This window comes from Coenobita brevimanus, chromosome 101, assembly GCF_032717465.1.
Source record: "Coenobita brevimanus isolate Jiangsu-jjx chromosome 101, ASM3271746v2, whole genome shotgun sequence".
NCBI classification, from domain to species: domain Eukaryota; kingdom Metazoa; phylum Arthropoda; class Malacostraca; order Decapoda; family Coenobitidae; genus Coenobita; species Coenobita brevimanus.
In genome coordinates, this window is record NC_137054.1 from 63,385,120 (window position 1) to 63,399,807 (window position 14,688).

General features: G+C 41.9%; 1 protein-coding gene across 1 annotated transcript in view; it reads left to right on the forward strand.

Moving 5' to 3' along the window:
- The window catches only part of LOC145414951 (kelch-like protein diablo), a 278,482-nt gene that overhangs the window by 173,129 nt on the left and 90,665 nt on the right, over window positions 1-14,688 (forward strand). The window contains exon 7 of the mRNA XM_080284363.1: window positions 5,685-5,808. Coding sequence (XP_080140489.1) covers window positions 5,685-5,808 — 124 coding nt within the window. The remainder of the gene's footprint in view (window positions 1-5,684; window positions 5,809-14,688) is intronic.

Here is a 14,688-nt window from a genome sequence, read left to right on the forward strand (position 1 = left end):
ACTTATCTTATTCTCTCATTCACACACACACACACATAATCAGTCAGTGCTTTCCATTCATTCAGCTTCATCACCCATCCTTCTCATCACTCGGGGCCTTTGTATACCTGTGGATCATTTTGTGTCTAAAAAGGGTATTGACTCATCACCATTCCCCCTTTTCCACACAGATGTCCGCTAGAACAGTTCCATTCTCATCCACATCGGCAGGCACACCCCTGTTCACCAACTGCTCCATCCACCTTCACATTCCCTACATTTCCATTCATATCTTCAGTCAGAATCACTCTTACTTTCCTCTCAAACTTTTCCATGCATGCTTCTGCAGCATTTGCCCCTAATTCTTCTTACACTCTGCTTGCATGGTCTTCTGTCAGCACATATATACACACAATGTCCCGCCTCTATCCCAGTGATGGCTCGAGCTGCCCCTGGAAACCACTGTCTGACTCTCTCTTCTTCTTCATTTCTGCAACATTCTGCGGCCTTTCCTCTAACTTTCACCCTGTTGAGCACAACCTCTCCTTCTCTAAACCTCACCTTCTTTTTGTAACTGAGACTCAGCTGTCTGAGGCAACTGACTGCAGACCACTTTTCTGTATCCTCCACCTTTATACTCATTTCAAAGCCAAAGGTGGCTGTTGTATATATATACACAACGACTTATCTTACTCTCGTGTTCCCTGAACTCGATTCTTCTGAATTCTCTTACACTTTGGCTTCGGCTTTCCTGTCATTCTCCGACTAAATATATCTGCACAGTTTACTTATCCCCTGATTCTACTGACTATCAAAAATTCTTCGATTATCTTACTTCTACGATGGAACACATTCTATCCATTTCTCCTTTCTCTAAAATTTCCATTCTAGGATATTTCAATGTTCACCACCACCTTTGGCTCTCCTCTCCTTTCACTGATCCACCTGGTGAACAAGCCTACATTTCTGTCCTTAATGACCTAGAGCAGCCTGTACAGCACTCTACCCGTATCCCTGACTGCCTTGGAGAGAGCTCCAACATACTTGACCTCTTCTTCACAACTAATCCTTCTGCTTACACTGTTAATCTTTTCTCTCCGTTGGGCTTCTCCCGATCTGACAACCTTATTACCTTAAACTGTCCTTTTCGCTCCAGTACAGCCTGTATGGACCCTCCAAAGACATGTCATCTGTGCAGCACTTTGGAGCTGCGGATTGGGGAGGCCTCTCGGGACAGTACTTCTTTGATTTTCCCTGGAATGATTATTGTTTCCATGGCCAGGAGCCATCTGTGTGTGCCTTGTACGCATTACGGAGGTTATTCTCTGGGACATGGAAGCATACATCCTTTCTCATATTCTCTGACTAATTCAAGAGAGGCCTTGGTTTAACTTCACAATTGTTCTAATGCTGTCCCGCAACAAGGCGAGGGCCTATAGAAAAGTACCTGAGCCAACCCACCCCTGAATCACATCTTTTTTACACATTTCTGGCCCAGAATCGTGCTAAGTCTGTTCTTCGCTCTGCTAAAAATACTTTCATCTGTACTAAATGCTCTCATCTCTTCAACTCAAATTCTTCCCGCTCCTTCTGGGACCTTGCCAAAAACCTTTCTGACAACCTTACCTCATCATCCTTCCTTCCTCTTTTCTACTCTGATGGTTCTGTAGCTCTTTCTTCTACTGATAAAGCAGAACTCTTCGCGCAGACTTTCTCCTCCAATTCCACCTAAGATGATTCAGGTGCTGTTCCTCCATCACTTCCCCCCTCAGACTTCCTCATGGCTGACATTAACTTCAGCTGATGTATTTTCTGCCATCAGAGGCCTCAATACTAACAAGACATGTGGACCTGATGGAGTCCCTCCTGTTGTCCTCTAGAACTGTGCTTCTGTGCTTACACCCTGCCTTGGCAAACTCTTTCGCCTTTGTCTGTTGACTTGTACCTTTCCTTCTTATTGGAAGTTTGCTCTCATTCAGCCAGTCCCAAAGAAGGGTGACCATTCCCAACCCTCTGACTATCACCCAATTGCTTTAACATCCTCTGTCTCAAAACTTTTTGAGTCAATTCTTAACAAAAAAATTTTAAAGCATCTTTCCTATCATAACCTTCTTTCTGATCGTCAGTGTGGGTACTGTCAGGGACGCTCCATTGGCGATCTCACCTACCTTTCAGACTCCTGGTCATCCTCCTTTTGGGACTTTGGCGAAAGCTTTGCCATTGCACTTGACATCTCAAAGGCTTTCGATCGAGTCTGGCATAAATCTATAATTTCCAAACTGCCCTCCTACGGTTTCTATCCTTCTATCTGTGCCTTCATCTATTGCTTCCTTTCTGGTTGTTCTATAGCTGCCAAGGTTGTAGTTGGCCATCGTTCTTTCTCCCTAGATCTATCAACAGTGGTGTTCTCTGGGCTCTGTCCTATCACCAACTCTCTTCCTTTTATTCATCAGTGATCTTCTAAGCTGTGCATCTAACCCTATCCACTCGTATGCTGATGACTCCACCCTTCACCTTTCCATTCGGTTCCTACAACATCCATCTCAGCAGTTACTTCAACAAACAAGGGATGAGGCTATGGCACACCTAACCTTGGCTCATATTTCTGAGTGGGGTAAAAATAATCTTGTTGTTTTTAATGCATCAAAGACTCAGTTCTTACACCTATCAACCCGACAGAATCTTCCACAGGTTTACCCACTAATTTTTACTAATATTCAGCTTAATCCTGCATCATCCATGAACATGCATGGGGTTTCATTCACTCAGGACTTGTCTTGGAAAGATCATAATACGTCTCTTGTAAAATCTGCTTCTAAGAGATTAGGTGTGCTAAGGCGACTCCTTTCCTTCTTTACCCCTGCACAATTGTTGTCTCTATACAGGGGTTTTATTCGCCCCTGTTTAGAGTACAACTCCCATGTGGGGAGGCTCCCCACATACAGCTCTTCTCAGTAGGGTGGAGTCAAAGGCTTTTTGTCTCGTTAACTCTCTGCCTCTTACTGACTCCCTTTAACCTCTGTCTCTTCGCCGCCCTGTTGCATCTTTATTTCTTTTCTGTTGCTACTTCAAGGGTCACTGCTTCTTTGAACTGTCTGCTTGCATTCCTCCACTTCTACAGTGGGCGCATTGCACCCGTCTAGCAGCAAACACTCATCCCTTTTCTGTCCAGCTCTCTAATGCAAGAGTTAACTGTTACCCAGTCCTTTGTTTATGCAGCAGGTCAGCTCTGGAACTGTCTCCCCTGTCTGTATTTCCTACTAGCTATGATCTCCAGTCTTTCAGATGCAGGGTGTCCAGGCATCTCGAAATGATCGGATCTTGAATTTGGCTTTCTTTTGTTTTTCTCTTGGGAAGGAATGGTTAATGCAGGCTCGTGGCCTTTGGTTCCTTCTTCCTAGCATTAGAAAAAAAATAAAAAAAATCACCCATACCTGTACTCCCACTTTCAATCCTACTCTTATAATCCTTGGACTGACTTGATCCATACTCTCTTACAGTGCCCTTCCATCTCTTGCACACAACTATACATACACTTTCCTTTGCCCTCTCATTCTCACCCACTCCCGCAGATATACAGTACTCAGTCCATACTCTCACTCTCCCTCATACCTCTCACCCCTCTCTCCTTTTTGGTCTCAGTCAGTCCACATATATCCATGTTTGCTTCCTCAAGCATCTGAACAATCTCTCTCTTTCACCTCATCACTCATGCCCCTTGCATTCCATGTTGCCATCCTCAACATGTACTTTGTTTGATCCATGGTCTGAGGCATTTTGTTTGTCATTTTAGTCAGTTCTTTTTCTGGGAGGGACATAAACACTCCGCCAACCCACTTGACATGTAGGGAGCACATATGGGATGGTTATATGGTGACCACCAAGCATATTGCCTTGTCACTCAATGTAGAGTCATCCTGAATGGTGACCACCAAGCATATTGTCTTGTCACTCAATGTATAGTCATCCTGAAGTAGCATTACCATCAGTGAGTGGATGATGGGCATCCCAGTGACCACATATAGATAAATGGTACACACGTTTTAAGAAAGGTAACATGTCAGTCCATGACTCACCATGTTCTCGAACAGATGAAAATATCAAGAAAATTTGACAGACAATATTGGAAAATCATCTCCGCACTGGTGACGAACTGGTGAAAACCACAGGCATTTCTTGGAGTTCAGTCTCATGGATAGATGAAAATATCAAGAAAATTTGACAGACAATATTGGAAGATCATCTCCGCACTGGTGACGAACTGGTGAAAACCACGGGCATTTCTTGGAGTTCAGTCTCATGGATAGATTTATAGGTACACCATGGTCCCAATTAACGTGCCAGTTTGGTGGATGTGCTAGCACATGCTAATTGATATTGCACTAATTGATACACATAATTTATGGGGGAAAATTCTTTTGGTGAATTAGTGACTCCAACTTTAGAGGTTAAACTTTTAAACACTGATAATTGCCCTAGTACTAAATAACAGTATACAGTACATACATACACGCACACGTGTACACATACCCTCAGTGAGCTGGTCTAAACCGGTTTCCTGTCTCTCTCTCTCTCTGTCTCTCTTTCTCTCTCGTAAATAATACGAAGTAATACACACATATGAGAGTGGCTGAAATTGTTATATTATATTGTAAATTAATGTGATAAAATACAAGTAGTTTAGTGATATTGTCATATGCAAAGTGCATTAGCTAGCAAACATTTTTGCTGTTGCAAACTATGCAGGTATGCTATGAAATGACTCATGACATTATGTCCATAATTTTTTAAAATATAAGTGGTAATTCATTTATGAAGTTTTATAAAGTTTGTAATGATGTTCCTATTATTGCTACTGTTTTGCTGAAGTCAAGCATAAACACTGGAATATCGTAATAAAACCATATGAGACTGGCTAGAAGTGTGTTTGTTTTTAGTTATTTTTACTGTAATTGTTGTGATGAGGTAATATACCTGTTTTGAATGGAAAAAATCTTGTGGTTTGGTGGAAATTTCCGCCTCATTGGGCTGTTTCCTGCGTCAGACGGTCAAAACACACCTTGAATTCTCTCAAATCATTCTCCGGGCTTGGAGTGCCTATGGACATACAGTTTGTTGGAGACGATAGTAGAAAGATTGAGTATTAATAGAATAAAACACGAGTTGAAAACACACCATTTTTATTCCTGTTTCTCCGCACTGAACACATTCAGGAGGTTGTCATCATGGCTGCTGCAGGTAAAGGGTTAAGGCATCTATAGCAGCCAAGATTCAGCTGATCTGCATCATGGAGAGCTCTCTTGGTGTTTCTGGTATTGCTGACATCAGTGTAATCTCCTCTTGACTCACCTCCTGTAATGCATCTTCATTAGATGCAGCAGTAATCACATCTGCTGTGGTGGCTTCACCAGCATTGTTAATTTCAGATGTTGTGGATATTAAGGGACAGCTTGCACTGTTTGGGAATCGTGCTATTTGATCACCCTTTAATTGGGACCTAGGTGTATATCTGTCCATCAATCTGTCATCCAATATTTATATAAATAACATTTAGTAAGCTCCTTAACACAGTCCTAAAGCAACACCCTTTGGAACTTTGCATCTTAGAGCATCACTATCCTATCATGCAACAGCTCCTGAGCGCATTTGTTTAAGAGATGCTCGCAGAAGACATATAAAAAAGCAGGTTAACTTATTTCTTCCAGGCATGCCGTGATCTTGTGGATGAAGCCAAGAACTACTTGCTACTGCCACAGGAGCGTCCACTAATGCAGGGGCCTCGCACACGCCCTCGCAAGCCAATCAAGACTGGAGAGGTTCTCTTTGCAGGTACAGTAATTCGTCAGTTAATGCTCTACAGTACCATAGTAAGTGATCTGGTAGGTGGTGGCAACCATCATCCATGTACTGGATGTAGTGCTGCTTCAACTTTGTCATCCTTTTTGTAGTTCTGCTCTTCTCTCATCCCATCAGTCATAAACCCAGCCCCTCCAGGCATGATATTCAAGGACACACTACAAATGCACCTAATCATTGTCATTTGTGTACATTTGAGCCTATGAATATCCTATTGCTTTTCTGCCCAGGTCTCATTACCATACCGCTTTACACTCCTATCATATGCTTCATACAAAGATCCCTTAGCACAGAGGGAGAGCCCTTTCAGTGTTAGGAGAGGCAGCAGCTTCGTGAACTTGCTCCAACTATTCCTTACCTTACCCACAGAGCTAGCTCCAGCCATACCTCCAGCACGTAACCTGTCCCCACAAACAGCAAAACTCCTTCACACATTCAAGACACTCTCCAGCAAGATCTTTTCATGCCTGACAACCTCTACATGCACTCCTTGACACACCACACTCACAAAATCAGCATTATTTTTCAGCCTACCTCTAATACCACTACATCTCTTTTGCATCCTATGTATCTATCTATTGCAGACGCCATAATCCCAGAAGGGGTGGCCATTTGACTTTGAGTTATTTGTTTTACAGGAAGGGCCACTAACCTTCCACCAACCCACTTGTTGACATGTAGGGAGCACATATGGTTTGGTTATATGGTTACCATCCAGTGTTGTAAATGGTTTCTTGGCTTACAGGAAACCATTTGGCTTGTCACTCAGTGTAAAGCCACCTGTAAAGGAAAGAAAAGCAATAAGAAGTGACAGGAAAGATGGGAGAAATAGGAAGAGAGGAGGGCAGGCACAGAAAAAAAATTGATAAAGGCTAAGGAAGAAGTAGGCAGCACTACATCAAGTGAGTGGATGATGGTCGCCACCACCTACCACCAACACTTATCACAATATTGCACAAGATGGTTTTACTTCCTACACCCCTGTGGTAAACTGCACATGGCAACATTCCCTCTGCTTTGTCAGTCCCAACATCAGCCCGAGATTTCATCACTTTTAAATTATCCACATTTACTCTCAAATCCTTGTGCCCACTTCTGTCTCTTCACTTCCTAAATCTTTTCTCTGCCTCCCATTCATTCTCTGTAATCTAATATACTATATCAGTGGCCATGTTTGTGTGTGTGTGTGTGTGTGTGTGTGTGTGTGTGTGTGTGTGTGTGTGTGTGTGTGTGTGTGTGTGTGTGTTTGTATGTGTGTGTGTGTGTGTATTTTTTGCGGCCAAAACCACACATTCAAATCACACCAAAATTGGCACAAAAATCGCAAAAAATTCGCTGATGCAAAAAAGCTTGGTACCATCACGATTGAAAAACTTTAACTATATTTAATGAGCGATCACATTTTGACCAAAAAACGCTGCTCCCAGTGCTGGCATAGGATCTCCGTAGAATTTTTTGCCCATAGGTACAACTAAAATATATTATAGCAGTAGCCGTGTGTCTGTGTGTGTATTTCGGACTTGCATTCGGACAACTTGGGTTCCATTCGCGAAGCTGCATATAACACGATCAATTGGTTAGCTGCAAAAAATCCAGCACATAAACACTAGAGCCCTCTGCAGGAGCAAGTGTGAGGGGCCACTTGTCAACACTAAGTCATTAGTATGCAACAACTCCCATGGGAGTCCATTTTTGAAGTCATGTGAGAGAGTTTCAAGCAACATGACAAACAATAAGGGATCACGACTGACCCCAGATGTGTGCCCACATTCATGGAAAACTTGTAACTCAAATCTCTATACACTCTCACCTGGATGCAAGCATCCACATACTGGTGCGTACGTAGCCATAACCACTCTAACCAGCCACTCCTCAATCCCAAATTTTCTCATTGCCTACGTCACCATCTCCCCAGGTACTCTGTGAAAGACCTCCAAATCAACAAAAATAAAGTACAGCTCCCTTTTCTTTCATTTATACACGAGGTGCTACACCCAAAAGTTCCTAAAATTTGGCCAAAGGAGGAAAAAGATTTACAAAGTCCTAATCATCACCCTCCCCTTCAAGGTAGTCTCCCTGGGCAAGCAGATATCAATTCCAGTGTTTCTCCCATGATCAGAATGCATTCTGGATATCCTTGAGCATCAGCTTGTTCAGGACCTTCAACAGTCCCACCTGGATCTGCTCAGTGGTGTCAAATTGTAGTCCTTTCAGCTGGATTTTCATTTCTGGAAAGAGGAAAAAATCTCAGAGGGCCAAATCTGGTGAATATGGGGGGTGGGGGACAACCGGCATTTTTTTTATGCCAAAAACTGCTGAACAATAGTGATTGCGTGAGCAGGTGCATTGTCTTGGAGAAGCACCCATACGTCTGTGCGCCATTTGTCTGGACGTTTTCGCCTCACATATTCCTGGAGCTGTCTCAAAACGTCACAATAGAAGTTTGCAATGACAGTCTGTCCTTGAGGAACAAATTCCATATGAATAGTTCCCTCCATGTTGAAGAAAGTGATAAGCATCAGCTTCATGATGCTCTTGACCTGAAGTGCCTCTGTTGGTTGGGGTGAATCTGGGCTCTTCCACCTCAATGATTGTTGTTTGGTTTACCGGTTGTACCCATAAACCCAGCTTTCATCACCAGTAATGACAGTTGAGAGGAAGATAGGTAATTTTTGGCCATTTTTTTTGAGCTCTGTGCACACCTCCACATGATGCTGCTTTTGCTTACCGGTCACTAGCCTCGGGACAAACTTAATGGCAATTTGTCTCTTGTCAGGGTTACCAGAAAAAAATGCGTCGGCAAGTTCCATATGATAGGCTAACAGTGTCACAAACATTGTGGATTTTCCTCCTGCGATCTTCAAGGATGGTTGCTCGAACTTTGGCCACATTGTCAGGAGTTGAACTGGTGGAAGGGCAGCCTGAACATGCAGTGTCATCTGTTGACAGTCTTCAGTTCTTAAAATGCTTAAACCAGTTGTAGGTTTGTGTAACCCCTAAGCATAGTCAGCAAATGCCTTTTTTTTTTTTACATTTTATGAGTTTCTGCTGCATTCTTCCCGACTCACACAAAACTTGATGCACACACATTGCTCTTTCACAGCCTCCACTTTTGAGATAAAATTCACAAACTAACCCAAACACAACAACAAAAATACACACAATCAGTGAATGCATCCCCCTTGCACACCACCACTTGGCACACTAACAAGTAAGGGCTCCATACACAGTCACCAAGCATCCACACAACAAGTGGTTTCTCCCCTACTTTCAATTCTGGGGAACTTTTGGGTAGCACCTCGTGTGTGTGTATTTACCTATTTACCTATTTGTAGTATACAGGAATTGAGCAATGCTCGTGTTGTCATGTCTCCATATCCACATTTATCAAGTCTACCTTTACACACATGAATGTTTTTCTCATGCTTCACCTCTTTGTCTAAGTCGTTCCAGATATTTATGTAATTACCTAATATACCTAATTGTGATATACACGGAATGTGCAATGCTCGTGGGTTTCCGTCGCTATTTCTCAATAAGTCAAATTTAGCTTTAAACTTGTTTAAGTTTTTAGACTGGACGATCTCTTTGTCCAGGCTATTCCATAAGTCTATACTTCTGTGAGGAAAGCTATATTTCTTGATATCCTTCAGGCAGCTTGACTTTTTCAATTTCATTCCATGTCCTCTTGTTGCTCTCTTATCCCATACAAACAGATCTTCTTTGTCAATTTTATCTACTCCCACCATGGTCCTGAACACTGCGATCATGTCTCCCCTCTTTCTCCTTTCCTCTAAGGAAGGCAAATCCAGCTTTTCCAGCCTCTCTCTGTATGACAGGTCTGCCAGACTGGGGACCATCTTGGTTGCTGTTCTTTGTATTCTCTCAATCTTGTTTATATCTTTCTTTTGATGAGATGCAGTTTGGGTTTATGCCAGGTAGGGGGACCACTGATGCCATATTCATTGTTCGACAGCTTCAGGAAAAATATATTGGTAGGAGAAGGGATCTTTATTTTGTTTTTGTTGATTTGGAAAAGGCCTTTGACAGAGTCCCTAGAGAGGTGGTGAAGTGGGCAATGAGAAAGCTTGGCTTGGAGGAGTGGCTGGTTAGGGTGGTTATGGCCATGTATGTGGGTGCTCACACCCAGGCGAGAGTGAATGGAGATTTGAGTGATGAGTTTTCCGCGAATGTTGGTGTGCATCAGGGGTCAGTCTTGAGTCCTATGTTGTTTATCATGGTACTTGAAGCCCTTTCACGTGACTTTAGAAACAGACTCCCGTGGGAGTTGTTGTATGCTGATGATTTGGTGTTGATTGCAGAGAATGAAAGGGAGGCGGAGGAAAAGTTTAGGAAGTGGAGAGATGGTATGGGGCAAAAGGGTTTAAGGGTAAATGCAGATAAAACAAAAGTGATGATATCTAGGGTTGGTGGCGGTACTGTCAAAGACGAGGGAGAGTGGCCATGTGCAGTTTGCCACAAGGGCGTGGGAAGTAATTCCATCTTGTGCGGTGTGTGTGATAAATGGGTGCATAAGAGATGTAGTGGTATCAGAGGTAGACTGCGAGATAATGCTGATTTTATGTGTACGGCGTGCCGGGGTGAGCAGGTGGAGATCGTCAGACGTGAAAGAATTGAACTTGCTGGTGAATCTCTTGAGTGTGTGGAAGAGTTTTGTTATTTAGGAGACATGTTGTGTGCTGGAGGTGGGGCTAGGGTGAGAAGTGGTTGGAAGAAGTTCAGGGAGCTCTTGCCTCTCCTGACATTGAGAGGGCTCTCCCTACGTGCTAAGGGGTCTTTGTATGCAGCGTGTGTTAGGAGTGTAATGCTGTATGGCAGTGAGACCTGGGCAGTGAAGGAGGAAGACATTCGCCGGCTCAGACGTACAGAAATGACAATGATTAGGTGGATGTGCAGTGCGTCCCTGCGTCCAAGGCCTGGAGGGGCTGGGTTTACAATGGGGGAGTTGAGAGGTAGGATGGGACTGGAGTGTATTGGTGTTGTGATGAGGGGAGGTAGATTGAGGTGGTTTGGACATGTGGAGAGGATGGGGGATGATAGTTGGGTGAGGAAGGTGAGAAGTGTTAATATTGGGGGTGGGGTTATGAGGGGTAGACCGAGAAAGACATGGGATGAGGTCATTAAGTGTGACCTTAGGGTTAAGGGACTGAACAGGGAGGCTGCAATGGATCGTGCAGCATGGAGAGCCGCCATTAGGTGACCAAGGCCGACACATGCAAGCATGTTGGAGCCTTTAAAAACGAAAACGAAAATGAACGTGGGGACCACACTACCGCTGCATATTCTAACCTGGGGCGGATTATGGCCACTATCAATTTTTTCATCATCTCCTCACCCATATAATGAAATGCTGCTCTTATGTTAGTCAAGAGTTTATAAGTCTCTCCAACTATCTTGTTAATGTGCTTTTCTGGTGACAAACTATCTTGGACCAGCACACCCAAATCTTTCTCTTCTCTCATTTTTGTGATTAATTCATTACCCATCAAATAATTCAATGATGGCCTCCTGGTACTTTTACCCATTTCCAATATTTTACATTTCTTTACATTAAATTTCATTTCCCATTTCCAGCTCCAATCATGTATCCTGTCCAAATCCTTCTGCAACATTTTGCAATCCTCCTCAACCTCTACCTTCCTCAAGATCTTTACATCATCAGCAAACAGACTTGCATAACTGTTCACTCCATCTACCATATCATTTACATAAATCAGGAACATTACTGGTGCCAACACCGAGCCTTGAGGGACTCCACTTGTTACTTCCCTCCTATCCTTTATTACTGTCCTCATTTGTCTGTCTCTCACAAAGTCTCTCATCCATTCCAGAAGTTTCCCCTTCAGTCCTCCTATATATTCTAGTTTCCACATTAGTCTCTTATAAGATACCTTGTTGAAGGCCTTCTCTAAGTACACACAATCCACCCAATCATCTCTCTCCTGTACCACGTCAATTGCTCTTGAGTAAAAGCTCAACAAGTTAGAAACACATGACCTACCACTTCTGAATCCAAACTGACTTTCTGCCAAAATATTCATCTCTTCCAGATATTTTATCCATCTGTCTTTCAGGATTCTCTCGCACAATTTTGTGACCATGCTGGTTAGAGACATTGGTCTATAATTCAGGGGTTCTTCCATGTTTCCTCCCTTATAAATTGGTACCACATTTGCCCTCTTCCATTCTTGTGGCACTTTCCCGTCTTCCAGAGAACACACGATTAAACTGTGAATTTTATCCGCCAGTTGTTCTCTGCATTCCTTCAGTACCCAATTAGAAATTCCATCAGGTCCTGGGGCTTTCCTTACATCTTGAGTTTCCAGTAATTTATACACTTCCTGTACCTCCACTTTTATATCTTTTATCACCGGTACATTTCTAATCACTCCCTGCTGTTCCACAAGCTCCTTTGCATTAGTGAAAACTAACTGGAAACTTTGTTCATTATTTCTGCTTGCATTGCTGCATCCTTATAGACCTCTCCTTCTACTTACAGTTTGGTGATTCCTTCCTTTTGTTTCAGTTTGCCATTAACAAATCTATAAAACAGTTTGGGTTCATCCTTACATTTGTCTATTATACCTTTTTCAAAATTCCTTTCTTCTTCTCTACGTATTCTTGTGTATTCATTTCTTGTTCTTTTATATTCTTCCTTTGTTCTGTTGTTACCTCTCTTTCTCCAGTTGTTCCACGCCTTATCTCTCTTTTTTTTTTTGCTATCATACACCTTCTATTAAACCACTCCTTTTTCCTGTTTTCTTTCCCTCTTACTCTTGGTACAAATTTTTCCACTCCCAAATTATATAGGTCTAGAAAGGTATCCCACTTCCTTTGTATCTCTCCTGTTTCTCTGAATTTTCTCCAATCCGCATTTTCAAAAAAGTTTCTCAATCCTATAAAATTTGCTTTCCCAAAGTTGTATCTTCCCTGTCTATGAAGCTTTTCTCTTGGCTCGACGTTCCCTATTAACATCTGGAACTCAATGACCACATGATCACTTTTTCCTAAAGGACAAAGATATTTCAATGATTCTATTACATCGGGTTCTTTGATAAACAGTAAATCTAATCTTGCTGGTGTGTCCTCACCTTGAAACCATGTCTCTTCTTTGACCCATTACGTCATCACATTATTCATTATTATATTTAATAACATAGTGCCCCACGAATCTTCGCCGCCTCCCAAGTACCATTCCTCCCAGTTCACCTCTTTACAGTTAAGGTCACCCACCAAAATTATATTATTGCTTTTCTCAATTATTTTTTGTAAATAGCTAGCCATATCTGACAACATCTGGTGTTCGTCATCCTTCCATGCTCTTGTCTTAGGAGGAACATACACTGCTGCCATATCTCTTTAACATTCTCTCCAGTTTCTAATTTCACATATATCACTTGAGCCTTGCCCTCTCCCATTTCCACAGTATCTACATTTATATTGTTCTTCACTGCTATCAACACTCCTCCTCCCATTTTTTCTTTTCTGTCTTTTCTCCATAGTTTGTATTTACCATCTCCCAAATGAACATCAATATCTTCTCTTAATTTGGTCTCTACAAAGCACATGACATCAGGTTCATGTTCTCTCAAGAAATCGTTAATTTCGATCCTTGTCGATATGAAACCATCAACATTAGTATATATCACCTTGAAATTATTTTTGATATTTTTTATACCCTCTTCTCTCCTACTCTCCGTCAGTACCACTTCCTCAACTTCTGATCTTTCACAGCCATCCCCCTTAGTTTCCTTCACTTCTATTTCCTTAAATACCACATCCTTACTTTCATATCCATTACTTTCCAAAAAAAAAGTATTACATTCTTCCTCTGTCCTCTTATCATTTTTTTCCTTTACTTCTTCCTTCAATGATTTTAAAACTTCTCTTTCTTCTTCATTTAAATCTTTTCTTATAATATTTTCCATTCCTGCCTCTTTGATTAATTTCCAGGTCACTTTAAGTATATCATTTACTACACCTTCTGTTGTAAACTTGACTCCCATTGGTCTTGTTTCCCCTTTCTTATAAGGCCCTATCCTCCTTACTTCCTCAATTTCTTTTACCCACTTGTCTCCTTTGGGGTCAATCTTGCCTAATATTTCTCTCACCAGGTTCGTGTCTCTCTCGAGTCTCACGAACCTAACCTTTTCTTCCTCTTCCTTGTTTCCAAATATTACCACACATCTGTTCCTTTCTACAGTTTCTCTCACTATTTTCTCTTTTTTCTTCAGTATTTTCACTACATATTCTTCCATTTATTTCTTTTTCATTTCCCTTTCTTCCTGGATGATTTCTCTTAAGCTGACCACTTCTTTCTGTTGTTCTTCTACATGTGCCCATTTTGCCTTCTGCTCTTCTAATACACTACTCGCCTTCTCCGTTTTATTAGTACTTTCTTCTAGTTTCCTTCTAGTTTGACATTTTCACGTTTCAGATTTCTAATCTCCTCATTCACTGTCTCATTGGACTGGATCAGACTCTGTATAGTAGTCTCCGTATTTTCAGACGCGTCCTTTATCACTAGATTTTCTACTTTCTTTTCAAGTTCACTAATCATCGTAATCAGTGTTTTAACCAGGTCCATGACATTGGTATTTCCGTCAAATCCTGGAAATTCGAGTCCCTCAATGTTTATATTTTCGGCCATGTTAGATATTGGTTAAAGTACCAAAACAGCTGTTTCCGAAAAATACTACAAGCATTCGTGTATACTCTAGCCAATAAATCTTTATATTTTTGGTAGTCTATTAACTTTCATTATTTTGAATTTAAAACAAGACCTTACGAGACAGGACAGACAAAATTCCTGAAAACTACTTAAGGTTCGCA